Source organism: Lutjanus erythropterus, chromosome 13 (assembly GCF_056507025.1).
Source record: "Lutjanus erythropterus isolate fLutEry1 chromosome 13, fLutEry1.hap2, whole genome shotgun sequence".
Lineage (NCBI taxonomy): Eukaryota > Metazoa > Chordata > Actinopteri > Lutjaniformes > Lutjanidae > Lutjanus > Lutjanus erythropterus.
The window spans coordinates 26,775,318-26,800,729 of record NC_139329.1 but is presented as its reverse complement, the minus strand read 5'-3'; the positions used below and the strand labels follow the sequence as shown (position 1 = coordinate 26,800,729).

Genomic DNA, 25,412 nt, shown 5'->3' with positions numbered 1-25,412 from the left:
ACTAATTGTTCATTTACTCACGTGTCTGTTGGTATGGAGTGATCACAAAGATGGTTAAGAGCTCTTTAAGAGTGGCTCTTTTTTACTCACTCACTCCTGCTTCAGCTGGAGCTTCCTGGGCCTAATGTCACCCCAGCCAACATTTTCCAGCTGTGTGATAACTAATATTGATAACTGAGAGTTTAAAAACTCAAAGAAAATGTATCTCTCATAAAGACACAGAATTTAACTGCTAGCCCAGCTGCTCATAACTGTGAAATGCAACATTAGGCTGTTTGGTTGTCTGTGAAACTGAGCAGATACCAAAAATCAACACTGTTAAATGTGGAAATTAATTGGAATCATATGAAGGTCAACATGAACGTCTAAATCCTATTTCTAACCCTTCTTCTTGCAACACCAGAAATAAAACTGTGGCGGGAAGATACTGAAATTAATTCTAAGAATAGTCACTTTCAAGTATAGAGAGCCTAAAATGGAATTAAGAGTGGAATCGGCCTAAAATGCACTGTGTGTAGTGTGTTAGCTAGTTTAAAGGTTGCTAAAATCCCCATTGTCCCAGAGAAAATACCAAGGACATAACCTCCGCAGCCCTTACTGCCTGACCACATGATGATAACTGACTGGCCGATATCATCACAAGTCTCGTTCTCTCTCCAAATCAAAATTCTCATAATAACAATCTGTCAAATGACAGTGTGAAAACAATGTGACACTGCGTGACACTGTAACTGGGGTCACTCATAATTTTGGTCTACAGCTCTCCCCTGGCTTTATGGAGCTTTATAGCAGAATTCAAATCATTGTTTAGCTGTCTGGTCAACAACTTTTGGTTCTCTCACAGCTCTCATGGTGTTTAGCCACATGAGGCAGCTGTTTTCAGCAAAAGAAAAAAAAAAAAAGCTCTGACAACCCACTGTACTGTAGCTGCACCAAACAGTCAGGCATTGTTAACAGCTTAAGAGCCGGATATTTCCCTCAGGATTTGGTGGAGACCAAAATCAGAGCTAAAAGAGAGTGAATATTAGACTTGAGTTCACCAGGCAGCCAAATTAATGATCAAATGAATGTTGAATGTAGATAACTGTTTGCTGGCACATAAGGTAAAAGGTAAGGATATGTCAGCATTGTGGCCCCAAGTGGCTCAAAAACCCTGATTGCACTGGTACTAAACACCTGTAGCAGAAATAAAGAGAACACAACACAGCAGCTAAAGAGTAGAGGCTTATGGGAAGAAAGCTTTCAGTGCAAGAAGTATATGTTTTGTCATGTGACGTTTTTTTTAAATGTGAATTACCACAGGCCTATAATCCCTTTAATTAAAGCCTTCTTGCTATGGCTCAGCTACAACAGGCAACTGTGGAGGACAAGACTCATAAATCAAATGCCGCCATTCTGGACTTAAAGGGGAAGTTAAAGCAAAGCTTTGTTTAGGATGGGTGGGGTCATCCACATGGTGGGATTTGGCAGCCACCCTTATGAGAAACAGTAACCAGCAGTACCTCTTATAGCATGAAACAGTCCATAGTAACAGCGAAGCAGTTTTGCAGGCTTCATCCCTTCACTCAGCAGATTTCATCGCTCCTTTTGCAAGAGAGATATTTTAGTCGCTGACATTTTGATTGTCAATGTTTGGCATGTGGTGGGCTGATAATTCACGTTGAAAAGCTGACTAATTGGGCACCACATCCAAAAGGCTCTCTGTCACTGGAGGCTGTCCAGAGTTAAGATGATTTCATGCAACCGAGGAGATAATTCACTTGCAGATTTTGCTCAGCACAGCACAAGATATTCATGTGACTTTTCTGGCTTCGGTGGTATTCCTCGTTTCAGTGCAGGTCTGTCTTTACAACAGCCAGTCCAATCATAGTGTCACTGCAACATTTGCTCTAATAACAACAAGAATATTTCATGATATCTTCAGCACAGCTTTTAAAGACAAAAAGAGACCCAGAGCGAAAAGGCTCATGTATTATCTCTCTCTCTCTCTCTCTCTCTCTCTCAAGCCTTGAGGTCTTGTCAAACACAGGCAATGTTGTTGTCCCGGTCTGTCAACAACATCTCCATACAGCAAACTTTATGCAAATAAACAGGAAGCTACTCAGCGCTTCTCATTAACCTTCCTGCCTCCACAATCAGCAGCATCGCTTCAGTAATATACATCTACTCTCATCTACAGTGAATATAAACCTTAGTGGGGAAATTGTATCCTGCTTGCTTTACAGCAATTAAAAAAAATACTCTCCTTGATTTTGTTGTTGCATCTTTAAACCCAGCACTCTCATACCTGAGTTGTTTTTGGTGAACCTGTTAGCAAATATTTTCTTAGTTACACATCCAACAGTTATGTAGAAGCAAAATTATCATTCATTTAGTTATCCCGGCCACCCAGTAAATTTTGGTCTGATATTCTTTTAATCTCCATTTTGATCTCCACCTGCTCCTGAGGGACATGTCTGTTTTTTACCTGCTAAATGCTTTACTATGTTCATCCTCAAAAAGTACAATACGTTAGTGCAGCTTTAAAGTTATAATATCAGTTAGGTGTTACGTGTTTAACAGACTTTTTGTTTTTCTCAACTCAAAGATTTGCAAAATCCAAATCTGAATTCATAAAGAGATCATTCCTCGATAACACTCCAAGAAGAAATTTCTTCTTAAAAACCAATTTTCAAGATTCTGGAATCTACAAACACCCATTAACACTTACATGCATTTTAATGCTGACATATTTGTGCAAAATAATTGTTTTTTGTGTTTTCTTTAGTTTTACAATTTTATAATATTATGGGATCTTAGCACATCACGTATAAAATCAAACAGGTTTCAGTGCATATCTTTATTTTTCAAAAAGTAAATTAATGCAGGCCTTTTTAAACACATGGACACGTTAAACAAAATGCTTATTCACTTAAATGATCACCTGCTTGACACTTCAATGTGTCAGCATGTTTCATGGTTTACAGCTGGGGGGATGTTTACCTATGCTAATTAAGAACAAATGGTACTTACAAGGAGATTCATCATTATAAGAACACAGATACAAACAATTCTGTGCTTTAAGAACACCTTCATGAATCTGACTTAGACTTTTCTTAAGAAGATATTTAAGAAAAAACTTACAAAGACATTGGTGCATGAGGCTTATTGCACTATTCTTTCTACAGTTATTTCTAAAAAAGGTGGTTTAGGTGTAGAAAACATCGAGTGGCTCTCCTGCCCCGGGGCACAAACTGAGAGGAAACATGGGAGAGATGGAAAGGACATTATGTGAAATTCTGAAGAGGCTCCAGGGACCATTACAAACCACTTACCATATTTATACCATGAAATATTCAGGCGGCACTTTTCCCAGTAAGCACACAACCATTCTGAAAGTCAAATGCAACCAAACTAAAAGCAACACGTGAACATATGGTTGCCTGACAAACTCTGCCGCAGCGGGACAGCAGTCTCATTGAGGATGGTGGCAAAGTGGAGACACTACTCTGTTTGAGCTTTTAAATCACATTTTTATGAGATGTGGAGGTATTAAGTATGCTAATATTTGCAGGGATAACAAATCAAACTTATATTTTCAATCAGATGAAAGCTAAAAATAGAATTTAGATGAGGGCGTTTATTAAACACTACATATTTGCTAGAATTTGTTTGGAGAGGTCTCTTTCCTCCTCCATCTCTGCCAACGCTGGCAGAGATACAGAAGGAATTATTTCAGCCTCTGTATATAAAAGGTGGTGTGTCCTGGTCTTTTTTCCTCATCCTGTAATTCTGACGGTGTGAGCCTGAAAGCTTCCTTCCTGTCTGGGAAATGACATGCTAATGGCCTGCTCTTCCCCCTTCTCTAGTCCTGTATCACAGCTGTCTAATGAGAGCATCACTGCATAAGTGGCCGCTGATGATGGATGCCTTCAGTTTTATTCGCTGCAAGCAACTGATTAGTCCTGAAGAAATGATCCCGTTGCTTTGGACTGAAATCTCAATCTGTCTTTCTGTCTGCAGATGTCCAAATATAGATCTCTGTTCTGCATCATTTAGTGACATAAAGATTCTCATTTAAAATCTCACTGTTTTACGAAATGCAGACTAAATATGCACTTTCGGTCTAAACATTTCTGTTCAGATATAGTGTATATATTTAAAGGACCAGTGTGTAGGATTTGGTGACATCTGGCTGAGAGTGGTGAACCCTCATCTCCCCTTACTCTTCAAGGTATGTAGGAGAACCTATGGTGGCTGTATCTAGAACCTTTAAAGCCAATCTAATCATGTTTTTAGCCAGACAGGTTAGGGTTGGCAACCTCTGTCATCTGTCTTTCAGTCCACTACTTCGGTCCAGACCGAAATATCTCAAGAACTGTAAGATCAGTTGCAGTGAAGAAGATGAATCCAACTGACTCTGGTGATCCTCTGTTTTTTACTCTAGCACCATCATGAGGTTGACATTTATGGTTTCCGGTGAAATGTCTCAACAAATACTGGATGGATTGCAGACATTCATGTTCCTCTAAGGATGAATAGTCAGAATTTGTCACCAGTTAACTGCAAACGTAATTTCCATCAGCCTCATTTATACTTTGTGTTTAGTGCTAATAAGCAAATGTTAGCACGCTATGGTGATGCCCAGTAAAAAGGCACTGAATACATAAATTAATCTGCAATTTGTAATCTCACAGATTCCTCCTGCACTTTACCGAGCAGCTGGGACTCTGGAACATCTGGAACTTCTTCTGCAATGTTTATTCATGGGGAAACTGTAAACTGCACATTTACTGCCACTAGAAAACTTTAATCCCTCTGCTCTGGTGGCCAACACCTGTCTGCTCTGAGCACAGCCACTGGCACTCTCTGTCTTTTGCTCAACCCCACTAACCATGCACACATACGCGTGCACACACACACACACACACACACACACACACACACACACACACACACACACACACACACACACACACACACACACTGCCAAGCTTATGACACAACCATATGCATGATGGGAAAATAGATAAAGAATATTCACACATATCAAAGGAAAACTGCACACTGCAGACACATCAGTTTGCATTATAGCTGCAAAGCATATTAACATGTTTGTATTAGCATTTAGCACAAAGCACCATTGTGCATAATTAGGCCTCACAAAGCTGTTAGAATGGCTGTAGACTATTTGTACAATGTGAGAAGGGTTACTTGCAGTGACGAGCCAACATACAATTATCATGTACTTGTCCTCAGCGCTTAAAAGCATTTTAAGATCATTCGGCTTTTTGTTTTGGTTTTATGGCCCTCAATTTTATTTCGCTGGCAGCTGTGTTCAGTGATAATGCTCTGATAAATTCACTGTTCACTTCCTGCTCAGCTCCAGCCAGCAAAAATACACAGTTAGCGAGCACTTAGCAGCTAAAGAGATAGAGAGTTGGTTGCAGACCAAACAGCTAAAAGGGAGGTTGAATACTGGATGTACATTTGTCAGGTAACCAGACTCCAAATGAAGGCTTATGTTTCTCTCTGCTAGACGTGTAAATAGGTAATTGTTTGCTGACACATTTGAAAATTTGTCAGATGTTGATATCTAATGTCAATATTTTGTTAACAGCTTATTCTGCCACACCCCAAGCATAGTTGAGCACAGAACACTATTAACACAGTACTCCACATTTTCCTGTATGTGTATAAATGTCTTCTTTACTAGAAGTCTATAACACACTTATGTTGCCTAATAGTTTTAAAATGAGCTGAACATGACTGTGCTTTCAATGTGCTCAGTTTGATCCTCCTCTGTTCAAAGTGGCACATTTCAAATGGAATTGCAAATTAAGTGTAAATTTAAATAAGGCCTGCCATCTCACGCCTTTTACTGGGAGGACAGTTTCCAGTTTATTTCCTTATCGCGGCCCTGAAACAGGGAAAAGTGGAATTATCGCATACATAGAGTGAGTGTAAGTTAAGTCCATAAGAAGATTTATTTGCATAAGCACACACAGGCGAAACAGCTTCCTGTGAAACAGCTTTTGATGAAAAGACTTGGTGAGAGTATATAACTGAATGTTGCAGAGAGTGTTGTATTTTTTCCTCTAAATTATTATGAAAAATATGAATTTTAATGTACTTATAAATATGTTTGGTTTTAACCTAAATACCTACAGTAATACCTGGTGTGTTTGAAAATTATTAAACCCTAAAAATTCTCTCATTTCAAAGCCCTGTTGTGTTAAAACACTGAGAATAAATTATGGAACATAATATCCTGCAAAATAAAATCCCCTCTGCTGCTGCATCATTCAATATCAATATATTATCTCTGTGTAATGGTGTAAATATTGAGTCTGTTTCTTGTCTATATTGTTTATTTTCTTGTCATTGCGTTCACTTTCTTGTTTATATCATGCTTGTTTACTTATTATCTCTGCCTGGGGGAACGTTTTTCGAGTGATCCGTCTGTCCGCCCCATTCTTGTGAGTGTCATTTCTCAAAAATGCCTTGAAGGATTTTTTTTTAAAACTTGGCACCATTTTGACTCAAGGTTGAACTGATTACATTTTGGTGGTCAAAAATCAAGGTCACTATGACCTCACATACATTTTGACCACACCTCAACTCTAATTATAACAAAATTTCACACAAATGTGAATAGGATATAGGAACAGAAATATGAATAGGATGCAAAAGGTCAAAGGTCAGCTTTATTCTGACATAATCATGATCAGTCCTCTGTACTCCTCTGTAAAAATAGTGTCTAAGTAAATAAATTACAAAATCAATGTAATTGTCATCTGTTACAGTCACTAAGAGAAAATATGTAATTAAAATACAGTTGCAAACAAAATGGATAATATGGTGATTATAAACATCACATCTGATATTCTTCTTAGGTTGTCTGGTGGAGATCTGCACTCAGCTGAGTGCACTCTTCTAGTTTATTAGTCTATTACTGGTTTCATTTATTTTTTTAATGCTTCTTGCTGTTGTGATATTCCCATTGCTGCTGTAACACTGCAGTCACCATTGTGGGATTAATAACAGATTTTATTTTATCTTATTCTCTGTATGTTCATTTATATACATCACATGCAGTAAACAGTCATACAGGACCTCCAGTTTAACAGTTTAAAATTCAGTTTGCTTCCTCATAAACCATTAGCACTGAGGCACATTTGCATAAGCTCTGTTACTTAGTGACTAAATAAAAGGTCTTGGCAATAAGTAAGCACAAAGAAGTAAATGATGTAATTATTTAAAGTCCAAACTCTGCTGGGTTGTAATCTATTAAAATCAATCAGGTTTTATTGGGACGCAGAGGAATTCAAGTGTTTTCCCAGTTACAGTTACAATAAAACACATCCTCCTGGCTGTACTGCAAGAAAACCTAAATAAATTACTCATAGATGGATTAATTTCCCGGCTTTGGTCTCATATAAATTCATCTCAATTGTATGCCTTGGAACCAAAAACATTTCTCACTGCTGTAGTATCAGCCCTGCAGCTGTGCAGGATGAATTTTCATGAATGTGGCACCTTTGCTGGCCAGGAAACTTAATGTGCTTCTGATATCTGATGAATTTCACACGGACGTGTCGTGATAATGAAGCTGACTGATGCTGACAGATTGGGAAATGTGAAGATTGGTTTGTGCAAATCATGAAAAAGTTTCTGGACTTGATGATAAACATTAATACTCTCAGCTGTAAATAGTTGTTCATGCATGAATTAACATGTTTTTAAATTCCATGAACATGCTGTTAATTATGATGCATTTGTTTATAATATAAACTTCATGCACATATTTCATAAAATAATTGCATACATTATTTCTTAATCTTAATTTAGCACCACCTCTTATAATGATGAATATAGACATTTAAAAATCATATGATATACTCATTCCATTATGACTCCCATGTTTCCCAAGTCTGTTCACAGTTAATGCTCCAATAAACAAGGGTAAAGGACAATTACTACACATATATGTTCAGACTTACATATATATTCAATTAGTAATGAACACATTTATCTTGTGACACACTAAACATTGCAATACTTGCAGTGTTCTCTAACAAAACCTCTGAGGGTATAAAACTCAAGGTTTCCACATATTATGGGAAAAGTTTATGAGAGAAAATCAGTCATAACTGTCGTATATACATTGGAAACAGCCAGACATTTGAAAACCCATCTTCTTGGAGCTTCCAGTCCCAGAATAATCTTATTTTCATGAGATAAGAGAGAGGAAATGATATCAGAGATGATATGAAGGGTTTCTGTGATCTGGTTTTACTGTTGCGGCTTAAATAAGCAGTGACTGTCACCGAGGAGCTCATCATATTAAAAAAAAAAAAAAAAAGACTTTAAAGTGTGCAAGAAATTGGAGAAAAGCAAAAAAAAAAAAAAAAAACATTTTAGGAAAGGTGTATCTTAAAATTCTGCCCCCACTCACACAAAAAAACAAACAAAAAAAACCCGACACACACATGAACACACATGTTTACTCTTACTCTAACCTCAAAATAACCCTAACCTTAACTACTGACCCCCAGATCAGTGTTTTTCCCACTGGGGACACAACTCTTCTCCACAATTGCACCAGTTGTCCCCAGTTAACTGGTACTGAGTCTGAAACATGTCCCCGGAAAGAACTTAAGTCACGTACACACATACATGCACACACGCAGACACACACATTCAGAGCTACGTGGGTGTTACAGTCTAGCTCTACAAACAGCCAATTATCTGAGGGTCTGTTTCTGTTCAGCCAATCAGTGTGTGCAGCCTGCCTCCTCTGCCTTTTCTGGCTCCAGAAAGCAAAATAAAGTCGTCTGCTGTGGAAGACATTTATTGAAATCTACTTCCCCCTTGTGGTAGCATGCAATATTACAGCAGCAGATAAAAAGTACCTTTATTTAATAGACTGAACTTAAGTTAAATCTAATTAAAAAAAACAAGCAAAGTACAAAAAGGTGAAGGCTTTTTTGTGCCCAAATTTGTGGTTCTGTTTTATTATTATAATTTGAGAAACTCAAAATGTCTCCTCCTCTAGGACAACCTCACTGATTATATATAGGTCTAGACCTGCAAATAATACAGTCACAAATTACTTGAAACTACCTTTTAAGTACATTTTACGGCCTCAGATAAACTTTGACTTTTAACACTGGGGCAACTTGTCTCAATTGTTAAAGAACTAATGTGTAGGAATTAGTGGTGTAATAGAATATTTCAACCAATGCACCAGCCCAGCATGTTGGAGCAGAAATTGCAGTGACTGTGAAACTCATGCAGAACTCAAGAGGTTGTATCTAGAGCCAGTGTTTGGTCTGTTGCAACATGACCGAATCCATGGAGGAGGACTTGTTGTCCATATAGAAAAACATAAGTCTTTCTAAGGTAACAACAACAAAAAAAAATCAAATTTTCAGGTGATTATACATTTATGAAAACATTTATATGAATTTTATATTTCATTTCTGACAACAGATCCTCCCTGTGGACCACCATAACCACAAAAATAACACTGTCTAAATAAAAATGTCCTCCTGTTTCGTTTTAATTTGCAAATGCAGTCACTGTAACCTCAGGAACATGTAAACTCAAGCTCATTTCATCTGATTTCAAAGAGAATCTGAAGTGGTGACAGCCATTAAGAATAACAACATAGGAACAGCCGATCCTCTCCTGGATGGTCTTGTTTGCTTATGTAGGTAATATAGAGGTATCAGTATTAAAAATTAAAATTTGAGATGGTTTCATAACCAGTTCAAAACTCCTTGCGGTAGCTGTCAGTAAAACTTGCTGCATCATAATGTAAAATACTCCATTATGAGAAAAATTCTTATTTGCCTAAATGTACTTAAAGATGCAAAACTAAATGCACTAAATTGAGAAACTATGAGTAGCCTGCTGTTGAGTTGTTTTATCTATAACTATATTACAGTATACTATATCTCATATTTTGTAATCTGATCATATTTTTGTGTGTCCAGTCTTAATTTGCACCTCCAGTGGTCAGATAAAATATGGTGGGGTAAAAAGTTTAATATTTCCCTCTGAACTGTAATAGAGAATAAGTATAAAATGTGAAATACTTGAAAGTAAAGCACAACCACCTCAAATTTGTACTTGACGAACAGTATTTGAGTAAATGTACACAGGGGAAATACTCTGTTACGAGTAAAGATCCTGCATTCAAAACCTTACTTATTAAGTAGGTAAGTAAAATGTAAATGTTAAAGTATCAAAAGCAAAGGTACTCACTGCACAATAAAATCAGGTTTTCATTATGATGTTTTGGATTAATATTACTGCTACATTTATGTCTATGGGCTGATTTGAATTACTTTAGTGGATAGTTTAACCTACAGCAAAGCATCATATTCTGCAACATCATCACATTTCATACTTTTGTAGTGTTGCTGTGATGTAATACCTGAAAAGCCAATAACATCAAGTCAAACAGTCCTGTTTTCAGCTTTGTGACACAGCATTTTCCCGCTAACCAAAGAGGAGTTTGAAATAGTTTATTTGCATCAAGAAGTAGGAGAGTTTTCCATTGAGGAACTCGTAATCCTTCAGAAAAACATCACATACAAACGACCTATTTTGGAGATACATGGTTTTCACTGGACAGGAAGGGTATAAAAATGCAAATATTGACTAAAACTGTCAAACAAATGTAGTGGAGTAAAATAATGATACTCACAATAGTCTGAGATGTAGTAGAGTAGAAGTATAAAGTTACATTAAATAGAAATACTCAAGTAGTCAAGCACAAATACAGTAACACCTGAGAACACAGATCTACAATATTAGGCTACATAGTAGAATACCATAGTAGAAAAATAAGACTAAAGCAAAGACTCACTTGGTTTTCATTCACCTGCTCACTGTAGCAGGTTCCCTCCACAGAGAAACACGTGTGCTGCACCACGTGAGGGAGAAATCATTGAATTTGTGCTGCTGTTGTTGTTATTGTTGTGAGTGATTTGTTTACTCCGCCCACTGGTCTGTCCTATATAATAACTCCTCTGAGCCAGCAGCAGCAGCAGCACAGCAGCACAGCAGCAGCCTCCTCCGCCTCACATGGAGCCGAGCAGCTCGACACGGCTGTCTCACTGAAAATGGACGCCAACATTGTTGTCATGGGGACAGAAAGAGTTGGGAAATCAGGTAAAAACATGTCTATGGAGGAGAAATAATTACATACTGTATATTTTTTGTTACGCATGGTGCATTAAGGATTGTTGTTTTTTCAGCTCTGACTGTGCGCCTCTTAACCCGGAGATTTATCGGAGAGTATGGAGATATTGGTAAGTGTCCAGTCCAGTTTTACTGACATCAGTTCAATTCAGCCCTCAAACTTCATCTAAGTTTACATTAACATAACTTTTTGTCTTGCAGAGTCCATCTACAGTCACAGTTTTATGGTAGATGGGAGGGAAACCACTCTCAATATTTGGGATTCACCTTATTCTGCTGAGGTAAGGAGACGTAACTATCTGACAGATGCTATCAATGACTTCTGGTGTTAATAAAGCTGTTTTATTTTGCTGACATGCTGTACAGTTATCGCTGGTATGAGAAGTTAAGGTTTTTCATTCAAAATTAAGTTCAGTGTCAGCAAAATGTTCTTAAGTGTCTAATACAGGGGAGGATCTAGAGTTTTGGACAATTTAATTCAAAACTAAACAGCAAGAGATGACTCCTACGCTTCAATATATCAATTTGTCAAATTTAACACACTAATTTTAAAAATAATGTGGTAAAAAATGTAAATCAGTTTATGTAATTCCATGATCTGTTCTGGACACATTTTAGGTTAAGTGATGTTCAGTGAAAAAAACATCATTGACGGATTACTATTATGTTTGATGATTAAATTGGACATATACATATATACACTGTATAATTAAAGTCTTAAAGTCTCCATGCCACCCCATTAACATTTCTTTAGCTCTGCTCCTGCAAAAATTCCTCACACATATTGTTAGGCTAGAAATGTTTTATCAGTACTGATACTTTAACGTGTACACAGTATTAAATGTCACAGCTTATCTTGTGCCATACTTTTAGAAATCTTAGAAAATCCAATTCTGCAAAGATGTTAATGACTACTAAATGTGGTGCAATAAAGAGTTCAGTCTTTCTGTCTGAAATGTAGAAGTATAAAGCAACATAAAATGCACTGGTTGCTGTTTCTGTAGATGAACTTACATGTCTGATTTCTCAGGACTTGTCCGTGGAGACGTCACTCTTTGAGAAGAAGGTCCAGTGGGCAGACGGTTACGTTCTCGTCTACAGCATCTGCGACAGGGCCAGTTTCAACACCGTCAGCAGACTCATTCAGACGATAAAGTCCACTAAAGACTACCTGAACGCAGATAAAGCGCCCATAGTGATCGTGGGCAACAAGAGGGACCTGCACCACAGGCGGACAGTGCGGAGCGAGGAAGGCTGGCTGCTGGCCCTCAAAACAGACTGCCACTTCTACGAGGTGTCTGCGGCAGAGAACTACCACAGCGTTCTCATGGTGTTTCACGGGCTGGTGGACAGGATGAAGGACGCCAAGCTGACCACCAAGAGACCCCTGGGGTTCAAGGGCATTGTGAAAAGCATGTCAGCAGTGTTTGCCAGGAAACGGACAGACTCCTTCTAGTGAAACCATGACAGAAGAGGAGGAAGTTTTCTTTGAATACACATATAAGAGGTTACACATTAAGAGCGTTTGACACAGTCTGCCAGATGTATCACATGTTACTGTGCCAAAGGTAACTATGAAGTGTCCTGAGCCACAGACGCGACAAAGACAGGAGCTGTGTCTCACTTAAGAGTGTAGAAAGACTCCAAAGGAGAAAAAAGCCATTAAGCTTCAGACAAAAACAATGTCACAGAGGTTACAGATGTTTCTGGTGACAGATTTTGACACTTTATGCTACACAAGACTGATGAAATGAAATAATCTAATCCATTATGCAGACACTTGACATGTAATATACTATTGTGTGCAACAAAGTATGCAATATGTTAAAGCTACATATACCAGCCGTAGTTTCAGATTGGAAGAGATTCTATGCACAAATTAAATGTGCCTTTAATTCTGTTGATAACCAAAGATAATATCTTAAGATTGAAGAAAACTCTTCAATCCACAAGTGAAACTTTTGTACTGTGACTGAAAAGTGTCAAAACTGCTCAATACTGTAATTCATTATTGAAAGTAAACATACATTATTATATTTATTCAAGTCAAAACACTGTAAAACAAAAAACAGAGTGTTTTCTATATTTATGAGGTCTCCCATGTTTAATGAATTGAGTATGGGCCATGTACTGAAATGTATTGTTTGTCTAAACCTTGTTTTATGGCTAACAAAGATTTAAATAAAGCATAAATTGAAGACAAATGTATGTTTTTCAAATGTTTGTTTTTCAGTAATGTGATTATTTCAGTTCGTGAATTTCCTATTAAACATTTGTGTGAAGCGCTGACATAATTAGCGTATGATTTCTTAAATTAAGGCAAAACATGGTTTGTGAGGTCACAGAGAATTTGACCTTTGAATTCCAAAATTGAATAAGTTCATCCTTGAGTCCAAGTGGATGTTTGTACCAAGTTTGAAGAATTTCCATCAAGGCGTTCTTGAGATATCACGTTCATAGGAAAGGGATGGACGTAAGGCCACAGTTACCTTAACCTTTGACCTCTGACTTCCAAAGAATGGGATGGACAGACAAAGGGATGGATGACGAATGACTAGGGCAGATGCGTAACATACAGTAAAAAGAATTGTATGGCTTATAGTACAAAACTGGCTGCACACACTGTGATACTAATATTACTATAGTGCAGTCTACACAGTATATGAACTGATAGGTGGTTCTGTACTGTGTAGGTGCATTGTATCCCAATGAAGAAATATGCTTCAGATCAGTAAGGTTTGGATCTCCTGGAGCCTCACATCTCAAAGTAATGGCCTAATGCCACAGGACCTGGTAATGACCCCATATTTGGAGAAGCTGGCCCAGAGTAGCATCCTCATTTGTGCGACTATGTGGAATCTTTCTCTGATAGCTCAGTGAGGAAATTACCCTTTGAATCAGCCAGAAAAACTTCAGTGGACTCTGCTCTCAGCCTGTCCTGGCTCTCAACTCGCTCAGGCTTTCACATATGTGGATATTTAGGCCAAGGTTAGAGAGTGCAGCAAACAATAAACTGCTTTTACCACATTAAAAATGCTCTTCTGGCAGCAAAACACACATCTCAATGTTCTTTTGGTGGTCAAAAGTTCACTGTTACCACACAAAACCTGCTTTTGGAGTTAATTGATTGGACCGAATTGATACTAGCAGTGCTGGAGAGCAACTGCTTACATGTACTCTTTTAGTGAAGTAATAGGAATGAGACTGTACATAGCAATTTGAAAATAATTTGAAAACAGTAACAATGCAGGTTTTAAGAACCAAACACTACCTACTGAATACTAAATATAACGATTCTGATTGTCCACACAGATGATATTGACTGTAGAATATTAAAATATTCAAATAAACCCTCTCACTTCTCCTCAGGCTTCCCCAGATCGTAAACCATCAAAGGACTTCATCCTCTTTTTCAGTGAGGGTCTGTGAATTCCTCTCTGAAACTAGGGGACCATTTGCCCTGAAAAAAATTCTCTAATTTGTCACTGGCCTGCTCCAGTAAACTTGGTCTGACCCCCAATGCTAGGCGGCAGACATGTCTTTTTTTTCTTTTCCTCCCTTCAAGTTCTGTCGTTAAAGAAGATGCTCATCTTTGTGGCTATTAAGGCAGCAGCACACCAGGGCAAATGGCAGGTAAGCTGGTGCCAGCTCCCCCTCTTTTCTATTCTTGTGTGTGAGGAATCTGACAGGAACAAGGCACGGGTTAACAAAGTAAGACTGGGACAAAGACAGTCTGGCCTCTGCAGGGCCTTGTCACAGTCTCTGACCCCACTGGGTCGCTTCACAACAGGACCCAGAATAAATCTGACAAAGATGTTTCACCTGCGAGAGCTGCCTCCAGCTTCACTGGAGCTGAAACCACGTGTGCTGCCTGCCACAATATCACTGACACTTACAGAGAAGACTTCAACAGAAAACCACGAATGTGTACATGACCACATCTTTCAATCTGAGATTTAAGGAATTTGGCTGGCAGGAGATGAGCTGTTTCCACTCTTCATGCCACCGAGTGAGGAAAATACAATGCAGTTACAATAATGCTTCAGCCTAGCATCTTTATTTATAACCCTTGAAATGATCTTCAAAACCTGTCAAGCATTTTGTACCACAGAAGAAACTTCTCTGACACTTAACACACTGTTCACAAGATCTCCTTTTATTTTGCTTGAGATGCATTTAAGCTAAATTAAAAAAAATAGTAACCAGGCATTTTGCCAGTATGTTGGTACAAAGCTGTAAAAGGGCACTTGGAAGCACTTGATATAATCAAATAAATTTTATGTATGATAAAGTGCTGGCTGAGAGAGAGGTTATGGGCGCCATTTTCTTGGTAAGTGCTACTCATCACGTGTATTATGGTACATGTTGCTTGTGTCATACATTTAATGGCACAACATGCAGCATGTGACTTTTGATGCAGCATAAAAATCTGAACATTAGCTTCATGTGAGCCAGTAAGAAATAGTTGTTCGTGCTTCACTGTCCTCCAACCTTTAAAGTAAGTAATTTTGCTGCCGGTCTTCAAAGCCTTCACACATCAAAGCCTCTCACCCCACATCTTAGATATCTATTACGTTCACCCAGGAGACACATTTTTCCTCTGCACCCTGCTGGGTTCATATATGACACAATTCAGTTTACAGTATGTGACAGCTTACAGTTTACAGTATACGTCCAAGCTCAGCTGATGGTATCAGATCAGCTGCAGAGAACTGTAACCTGACGCCGCACTCATGCTGCAGGTCGGCATCAAGTTTCCATTGCTTTTCACTGACATAATCTTTTTTTTGCATTTAATTATTATGCATCTTATGGTCTCAAACAGGTCCCTACGACAACCAACTATTTTTATGTGAAAATGTAACCCTTTTAAACTTAAGTTAGAACAGTTTTGAACATGAATGATGATCAGGTGTCTTTTATTAATTAACTTTTAAATATTATTGTTTTTTTTATCAATCCATCTTATGGCACCTCTATTTAAATTCTGTTCTTTGTTTATTGTCGGTGCTTTGCATCATTATACATTTTGTATTGCTCTGATCTATATGTATTTGTTGTCATAAAAGCACATAGGGAGAGATATTGAAAATTAGCATAGACTATTAAAGTTAAGATACTTGTGTATCTTTATCATCCAAGTGCAGCTCCTGACAATCAGCAGATTCATTTAACACACACTGGAGTAATGTACAGCAAGAATACATCTTTTTTTGAAAATAAATGACCCTGAAGGGGTTTAATTTGCAGCAATGATATACATGATCCTGCTTATTAGATGGCTATGTACTAAAGCGATGAATATTTTGACATAAAATATAGATTTTTTAAAATGATTTTATTTGCTTAACAGTGGTGTTTTTGCCTCCAGAGTCTATGATCAAAATGTGCAAATGCATCCATAGCAGCGGTCTGTAACTCAGAAATAATAGGCCGTTGAATGTTGTCAGTCAGAACTGAATATACATGTTATGAACTATTACAACACAGAGACTGAGAGTTGACCACCGGGTTTGACTCAACACTTAATATCTTCTTCCTGAAATCAATTGGACATGAGAAGTGCTTCATGATGTGGCACATTGTCCTCCTTTACTCAATGGAAAACTAGGTGCTGTGGTCAGCAACAAAATTTACAACCTGCTTTCTAACAGGCCACAGGGCAAGAAACCAGTCGTCACCTCATTATGCTGCTCTTGACCACTCTGACCACTTACTGTGGGTTAATGTCGTTCATTGACCTGCCATAAAGATGTGGAAGCAGAAACCGTGGACCACCTCCACCTTCCTTTGTTTGCAGTGTGGCAGATCCTAAGATGAGGGTCTTAGTTCATCTGACACTATGACACATTCAAAATTGAGTACTGTGACTCTCACCTTTTAACATTCAGTCAAACAGTAACTAAACCACTGGAGCATGACTGAATATTTTAAGTAAAAGTCACTGTAAGAATGAGGTGAGCAAATGAGGACAGTAAGAAGAGCGCAACTTCATGTTCCTCAGAAATAACTTACAGTAAAGTCTTAAAACAAATTCAGATCCAATGACGAGGCCACTGCCAGTCTAAATAGTCTGGACATTCTGATTTCTCAATTAGTTTTAAGATATGATACAATCTGTGGATTTTTTCCCAGTGTTTTTGAGCTAAGCATCTACAGTGGTATCATTAAAAGGCAGAGTGTCGGCTCCGTCTGCAGTGGAGAAAGAGAAACAAAACCTTCATGTCAGCAAAACTAAAGGACCAATCTTAATTTAAACGGTATGAAATTTATGGCTTCTCTGATTGACATCTGAAATTTGAACGAAGATACACCAAACTTCATTTATTTTTAGAGGAGAAACTAGTAACAGAGATAGTCCAAAAATAATCACACACGTGCATCAGTGTCCCATGGCTTCAGGCCATATTTTAGTCCTCCACTGAGTACTGTTTCCGACCGGTCTGGCAGCACGTTTTCAAGAGACAGAACTGATCCAGTGCAGTAAGACAACGTAATTTTCCTTTATCGTATTAAATACAAGCAGGCCTTGCCTTATTTCATTACTGCGTAAGCAACTTAAAAAGGATATATGGGCTAGGAGGTCAGCAGGTTCAGAGACCAAGAAAACAAAGAAATAAAACACAGGGAGAAGGTGAGTCTCACAGTAGGTTTATGCTAAAATGCTGCTTTTGCAGAAATCTTTATGCTAACTTAGCTTAGCATAAAGACTGGAAACAAGGGGGAATGGCTAGACTGACTGTCCAAAGGTAACAAAATCTGTCTACCTTTTACAGGTGGTTATGTGACAGATTATGTCCCATAAGCCCCCATAAAAATGCATCTTAAACAAACATGATGTAACGTCTTAATGAGAGCTTAATTTAGTATACAGACATAATCGTAGAATCAGTATTCTCATCTTCATCTAGAAAACATATCAGCATATTTCCCAGAATTTTGAACTGTTCCTCTAAATGGTAAACTGTGAGTGTGAGTCAGGTCTTAATTCAATTTTAAACAAATATGTAGGCCTAGTTACTGCATTTTAGCCATGTCCAACAATACAGTCTTGTGGCAGCTCACTCTTCTATAGGAAGAAATTAGTGACAAACAGTAAGAGCCTAACGTCTGCTGTTTCAGCTGAGGCAGGCTCATACCTGCACTCTTACCTTGTGGCATTACAGGATTTGTCAACCTGACAATGACTTTCAATTTCCTAATAAAGGATTTACATAGGGGGTCTGGAATGTGTGGATTGTTGTAAAACAAACTAAGGTGTTCAATGAGCCTTTTCGCTAAACAGATTTAATAAGAAATGTGTTAACTGTTCAAAAATGCCAACCATCCCTATCTGCTTATGCCCTTTTGCCTTCGCTAAGCTCCCCTGCAAAGACTTAAGGACCTCCTGCGGCGCTCTACAGCTCAACAACTTTCCAAATAAGGTCCTGGTGTGCACACACAGTAACCATAATTCAACCCCCAGCGGTGAAAGTAGTGAAAGTTCAAAGTTCAGTAGCACCTTGGTACTTTTCTGTTTTAATGGCTTACCTATCTTACATGAAAACTTTTTGCAAAATCATGCCAGATTTTATTGCATGTCTCGTTTTTGTATTTGTCTTATTTGAAACCGTCAGCAAAGGTGGCAAGGTGGAGATTTACTCTGACAAGTTGTTCAGTGTTTCTGATGAGTGTAACAGTTTTATCTGAACAAAAAATGAGAGCAAACTTTGTATTATATGTTTACAGGCAGTCACCTCTGTGTGTTGTTTTTTGCGTATATTTATGCCAATTTAAATGATGATTGAAACGGATTATAATTTACAACATGTCGCCCATCAAGAATAATTAAATGGCAAAATAAGCAATTGGTATTTTGTGTTCAGCATCTAAATGCATCATAAATAACAAGATCCTGCAGATCAAGAGATAATTTGCTCGTTTCAGCCTTTAATAAGCCGATACTCCACTGAGTGCAGGGTAGTCATGTCTGGAGGGCACAGCTGATAATGCTTTGATCTAATATAAAATGGGTGATTGAGTTGGGAAAACGCTTCCTCTCACATGAGGGGGGTTCACGTGGAGGGGAAGAGAGACAGATTTTCGCACGTGAGCCTGTAAATTAAATCAGGCACGGGGATGAGTGACTCATCACACTGTAATGGATGCAGTTAGGCTGAAAGGGTGCCCCCCCGCAGCCGACACTGCCTGGAGGAACGGGCCATAGGTGATCTTATATACAGGCATACATATAAAAGGCCTAGAGAAACTTTCCGTGGTAACAGCAGATCTTTTTCACAGCAGCTGTACTGATATGAAATGGCAGAGTAAACACAGGTGTTACCAATGGTACTAATTTAGGTCCTGTTACATTTAGTACAGCAGAACGGTGAGCCAGCAGCACCTGACTCCGTTTGACCTGATTGGAGCCTTAATTAGCATCACCTGTGTTTACCTACTATTCATGTCAAAATGGCTGCTGTGAAAAAGGTCATCTAAAAACAGAAATCATGAGGTTTTGGCTGACTGGATTTTCGGAGGCCAATATGTTATGATATTCTTGTACTGATGCTTCAAGCTGAAATTTTCCTTGCAGACATTTATTACTAAAGTACATTATTCTTTTCTTATTTTACCATCACAAAATCTATGTTAATTCAAACAATTTTACAGTTTTGTATTAATATTATTTTTAATATGTTCATGTATGTTCAGATGACAAAGCATCAGGCGACAAGTCATTTTGAATCGAAACTGGCGATGAGAAGACAGAAACTGGCGTCTGTCATTGCGAGTTGGGCGTTTGGCCCTCAGCTTTTTTCAGTGCTGCAATGATAAGCTAACCAATCATATATTTTTGTTTCATCACTTTAGCTTCCTGTCTCTCAGCAATTCCTGTGTCGTGTTAACAATGGAAGAAAAACGTATTCTTGCTGTTTGCCAATTTCCAGTTTTTTTTTTTAACCCTACCTATGTTACTGTGCTTTAAAGGTCCAGTGGGTATGATTTATGGGGTTTTATAGTAAGAATATAGCAGAAATAGAACATAATATTCATATAAATATGTTTCCATTAGTGTAGAATTACCTGGAAATAAGAATCGTGTTTTTATTTCCTTAGAATGGAGAGGACGCAATGTTTGCTCGCCATGTTTCAGTGGCCCAGAAGGGACAAACCAAACTCTGACTCTAGATACGACCTTTAACATTTTTCATGAGTTTCATGGTGTTTTTTATAAACACTCTTGGAAGGGGAAGGTTAGGCGAGGTGTTTGCAAACTGCAAGCTCATCGCTAAACGCCAAAACTTCCTACATACTGATCCCTTACCACTCAAAATAATTGATCTAATTTTTATTCATACTCTGTTAACATCCAAATAAATTTGTCTGATCATTTGCAGCTCAACGTCTAAGAAAAGATGTCTTCATTATAGTGACAAAACAAAAAGAACTGAAAATCATTATTAGGTTAAATGATCACAGTCGAGTTTCTTGATGATGCCTCCATTCTCTGAATCACTTCATTATCCTCAGAGATATTTTTATCCTGGATTTGACCTTTAACGATACCTTGGCTCAACCTTTGTAGATTATATCCAGTTTACATGCAACATGCTTCACACAGCATGTCAGTGCATAGCGTATCCTCTCAGTAAGTATACATCTTAACAGTCTTGGCCCAATTCCAGCTGACTGGAGGGGTCCAATATTGTGTAACAGCCCCTTTGTTTGGCATTCTTCCTCTGAATTATGCTGAGAAAGGGGAGTTGCAGAGAATGTGCACTGAATGTGAAGAATGCCACTGATTGCATTTCTAAAGAATTTCTCTAAGAGCTGCATCCAAGGTGACACAACAAGACATCCAGTGGTGGGTCAAATATAATGTAGAATTAGTGTTAATATGACTAACATTTAATTAAAATGTGCAGTTATATTTATTGGCAAAGGGTGAAGGACAATAACCAGTCCTTTAGGTTGTAATGGCTTCTGGATGGCAATTTTCTTTTCTCGTGCCAAACGCAGGAGGAAACCTTGGACTGATTACTGCAATTACTACTACTGATTATCGCTATCACATAGACAGACTCACTTTCACACCTGAAGACAATTTAGAGACTGGCAGATGATATTCTGCATATTTTTGGACCATTGGAAGAAAATAAGACCCACACAATAACTGGATAGAGGAGAATATGCAGATTCCATAGGGAAAGAACCGCATTATAGCGCCTTCTTGATCAACAGAGCTAATCACTGACTCACTGTGAAACGTGACCAAACAGTGACCCTAGGGGGACACCCTTTTGATCTGAGGCTGGGGTTAAATGAAATACCCTCATTCACAACTGAATTTCTCAGGAAAATGTGATTTAATCAAATTCAGAACGTTACCAGCGAGCCTAAACCAATTTCCTAAGCAAATGAGCGCAATGCAATCATTGTCAAATGGAGAAAAGGTCTAACAGATTTGGGGAAACTGGAGTCACCTCTGTGTCAGGAGATGTGAGGAATTCATCAGTCATCATGAGCAGCACTCTGAAAGCTCTGAAACCTGAATGCTTAATAAGGTTATTGGAATTCATTCAGGAAAGCAGCTGTAATGAAATCTTTTTTTTTTTTTTTATTGGGCCAAGATGTGCACTTTGGATCATCTATGTCTTTTCTGACACAACCGCTGGGGGCTCCAGAGTCATGAAATACAGTTTTTATTTACATTCTATAAATAGTGGCTTTATAAGTAAAAACCTATGTCTTAATGCTGAATTTAAATGAAAGTTAGGCAGAACAAAAAAGGAACATGATTTGCAATTAATTTAGCTAACTCCTTGCAAATATATTAGGCCTAATTAAAGGTTGATAGTTAATTGTTGAGTCACATACAACATACAACATATAACATATAACCGCTTGACTGGAGCAATGTGTAACCACATTCAGCACAGACATGTGGATTGTAGTGAGAGCAGGCTGCTACTGCTATCGTTGTCAACCTGTCAACCTACACTGGACACAGTATTGCAGTTAAAGGAAAATGCAAACTGCAGGTGAAACACAGGGAAAAGGTGCATGTGCTCTTGTTCATTACGTTAAAGAGCAACATGAAATGTTAGGCCTGAAGGCCTGTGAAGAAATGCACATGATCAGAGACTGCTGTACCAAAAGTACACAGGTACGTAAGAAAAGTACCTGTTATGCTTTGGGAAAAACTGAAAGAGGAGCTCTGCAAGATGGAAAACATTGGAGTTGTAAAGAAAATTGATGAGCCCGCTGAATGGCTTAATCTCATTGTCAGTGTAGGTAAGACGACTGAAAGTCTCCAAGTCCGTCTTGATCCACAAGAACTAAAATAGAACACTATCAGCTGCCATGATCTTGCAATCCAGAACAAGGTAATTATGAATATTGTAAAATAAAACTAAAACTGTGCGAGTCATTTTGAATTAAAACAGTGATTTAGTTTAGATCTAGTTATGGGTCTTCCAGGACTCTTTGTTCTTCTTCACGCTGATGATCATTTCTAATGACATTGGCTGTATGTTTGGGGTCGTTGTCCTGCTGCAGAATAAATTTAGGAGCCAATCAGACGCCTTTCCTGATGGTACTGCATGATGGATAAATATCTGCCTGTATTTCTCAGCAATGAGGACACCATTAATCCTGACCAAATCCCCAACTCCATTTATAGAAATGCAGCCCCAGACTTGCAAAGAACCTCCACCATGCTTCACTGTTGCCTGCAGACACTCATTATTGTACCGCTCTCTGGCCCTTCGGCGAACAAACTGCCTTCTGCTACAGTCAGATATTTAAAATTTTGACTCAACAGTCCAGAGCACCTGCTGACATTTTTCTGCACCCCAGTTCCTCTGTTTTCATGCATAGTTCAGAGGCAATTCTTCCATGAAGACCAATTCTAGCCAGACTTCTGCGGACAGTAGATGGGTGTACCTGGGTCCCACTGGTCTGCTAGCTCTGAGCTGATGGCACTGCTGGACATCTTCCAATTTTAATGTGTCTTTCATCTGCTGCACTAAGTATCCTTGGCTGACCACTGTGTCTATGGTCCTCAACGTTGCCCGTTTCTTTGTGCTTCTTCAGAACAGCTTGAACAGCACATCTTGAAACCCCAGTCTGCTTTGAAATCTTTGCCTGGAAGAGACCTTGCTGATGCAGTATAACCACCTTGTGTCTTGTTGCTGTGCTCAGTCTCAGCTCTCAGTCTTCCACAACCTCATCTTGGTAGCAGAGTTTGGCTGCTCCTCACCCAGTTTTAAGCCTCCTACACAGCTGTTTCTGTTTTAGTTAATGACTGTTTCAACCTACATATGAAATTAATGATCATTAGCACCTGTTTGGTATAAATGGTTAATCATACACCTGACTATGGTCCTACAAAATCCCTGACTTTGTGCAAGTGTACCTAGAAGAATTGATGCTGTTTTGAAGGAAAAGGGTGGTCAAACCAAACATCGATTTCGATTTTCCTTCTGTTCACTCACTTTGTAAATCAATTAAATTTTATACTTTTGAAAGCATTCTTACTTTACAGCATTTCTTCACACCTGCCTAAAACTTTTGCACAATACTGTATACATATTTGCTGCAACTTTACTCACTATCATTTAACTTAGACTGTACTGCACTATGTGCTTGAATTTATTTGCTTGATTTTTGAATTTCAGCCAAAACTGCTGCAAAACTCACCCTCATGCTGACTGAAGGTCTGGTTTAGTTTTTTTTTTTAGTTCACAAAACACTGCTGGAAATTCACGGGAAAACATTGTTGCAGAATCTCCCAAACAGTTGAAGTCAATGGTGACCAGTTTTCAAAAAAACACAACAAAATAAAAACATGAAATGCCTCCATACTGCTTGTCTGGTGTAATCCATCCTTGGCATGTCAAGTTGGCTAAAAAAAAGTTATTTACACCATGTTTTTAGCCTAAATCCTCACTGTACATCCTTAGCTTAGAGCCACGTTCATGTACATGTGCACACTGTCTGAACTGGGTGTGTGTGGTGTGATGATGTGCAAACAGCATGTTGGGACTTTAGCAAACTTGGATTTCACCAGATGAGCAGAATGGCTGTCATTTTTGTTTGTTTCTTTTTGCCAAACTGCCAAACTAAAAGACTTTAAAGCCAGTCCATAATTTTCAGTGGTTCCATCTGGCCCCTACTATGAAAACTTTCTGTGGGCTCCACTGGATCTACTTTATGGCACATCAGTAATTACTTCCAGTAATTTGAGCAGAGGTGAAGCTGACTGCAGTCTCTCTATAATAATGACACGCAGCAGAGGTGTAAGGCCAGGTCCCTTAATGCTTGTTTGTGTGCCTGAGCAAGCTGACAGCCATCTGATTGTAAGCTCCACTGCACAAAGTGCTGTCCAGAGTCCAAACTCTTCCGGAGCCGGGCAGCAGGCCAGCAGCGCCGACTCCTGTTCCCCGGAAAAATCACATATTTGGAAGGAACGAGGAGAGCACTCGACTGCTGGACAGGAAAATTAGTAGCGTGACATGACTTTCTGCCTCCCATCATCACTTAACATCATTAGCTGAAACATCTGATGATGGGCTAATGAGATGGGGCATCACATAACCAAGACAAATTAATGGTTATGCAACAGATTTTGGCAACTAAATTATTCATACAATGATGCAGAAGGATTCAGTCTCGTGGAGATTTCGAAATAAGTTTAAAGCACTGAAGCTCTTTGGATCATTACAATAATTAAAATGTATATTTAAAGAATATAAAGGTCATTTTGCAGCCTGTTGCATCTGTATGAACATGGCTGATAAGTAGGAAGAGTCAGAAAGAAAAGAGGATGTAAATATGCTTATTAATCTTTTAACATTTTTTCTACTTATAGGTTCTCCTGTCTGTTTAACTTAATGGTTATTTTCTTATGTTAAAAAAACATTTAGTTACACACTTCAGTTGCCAACACAATACAAATATATATAACTCTGCATAATAATAAAAATAAATTTACAAGACATAGATTAAAAACAAACAAGAGAGAAGGGGAAGATAAATGCACTGACTGAGCTGTCCACCAAAGCAAATTCTTAATAACATCCTGTTTTATGTAATTAGATGATGTGAACATGCATTAAGACAAGCTACCGGTCATGTACATAAAATGATATACAATTGCACATTGAAATCAATTCAATGCAACAACAAACTACAGCCTCAAAATGTATAAATGATAATATATGATCATAATAAAA

The 25,412-nt window shown here is 38.3% G+C and overlaps 1 protein-coding gene across 1 annotated transcript; it reads left to right on the top strand.

Moving 5' to 3' along the window:
- Positions 1 to 11,050: 11,050 nt before the first annotated feature.
- Positions 11,051 to 13,397, top strand: LOC146316736 (ras-related and estrogen-regulated growth inhibitor-like protein). Its single transcript, XM_084734251.1, has 4 exons — positions 11,051 to 11,163; positions 11,250 to 11,303; positions 11,395 to 11,474; positions 12,224 to 13,397. The coding sequence occupies exons 1-4, from the start codon at positions 11,115 to 11,117 to the stop codon at positions 12,647 to 12,649; spliced, it is 609 nt and encodes a 202-aa protein (XP_084590377.1). The 5' UTR covers positions 11,051 to 11,114; the 3' UTR covers positions 12,650 to 13,397.
- Positions 13,398 to 25,412: the final 12,015 nt, after the last annotated feature.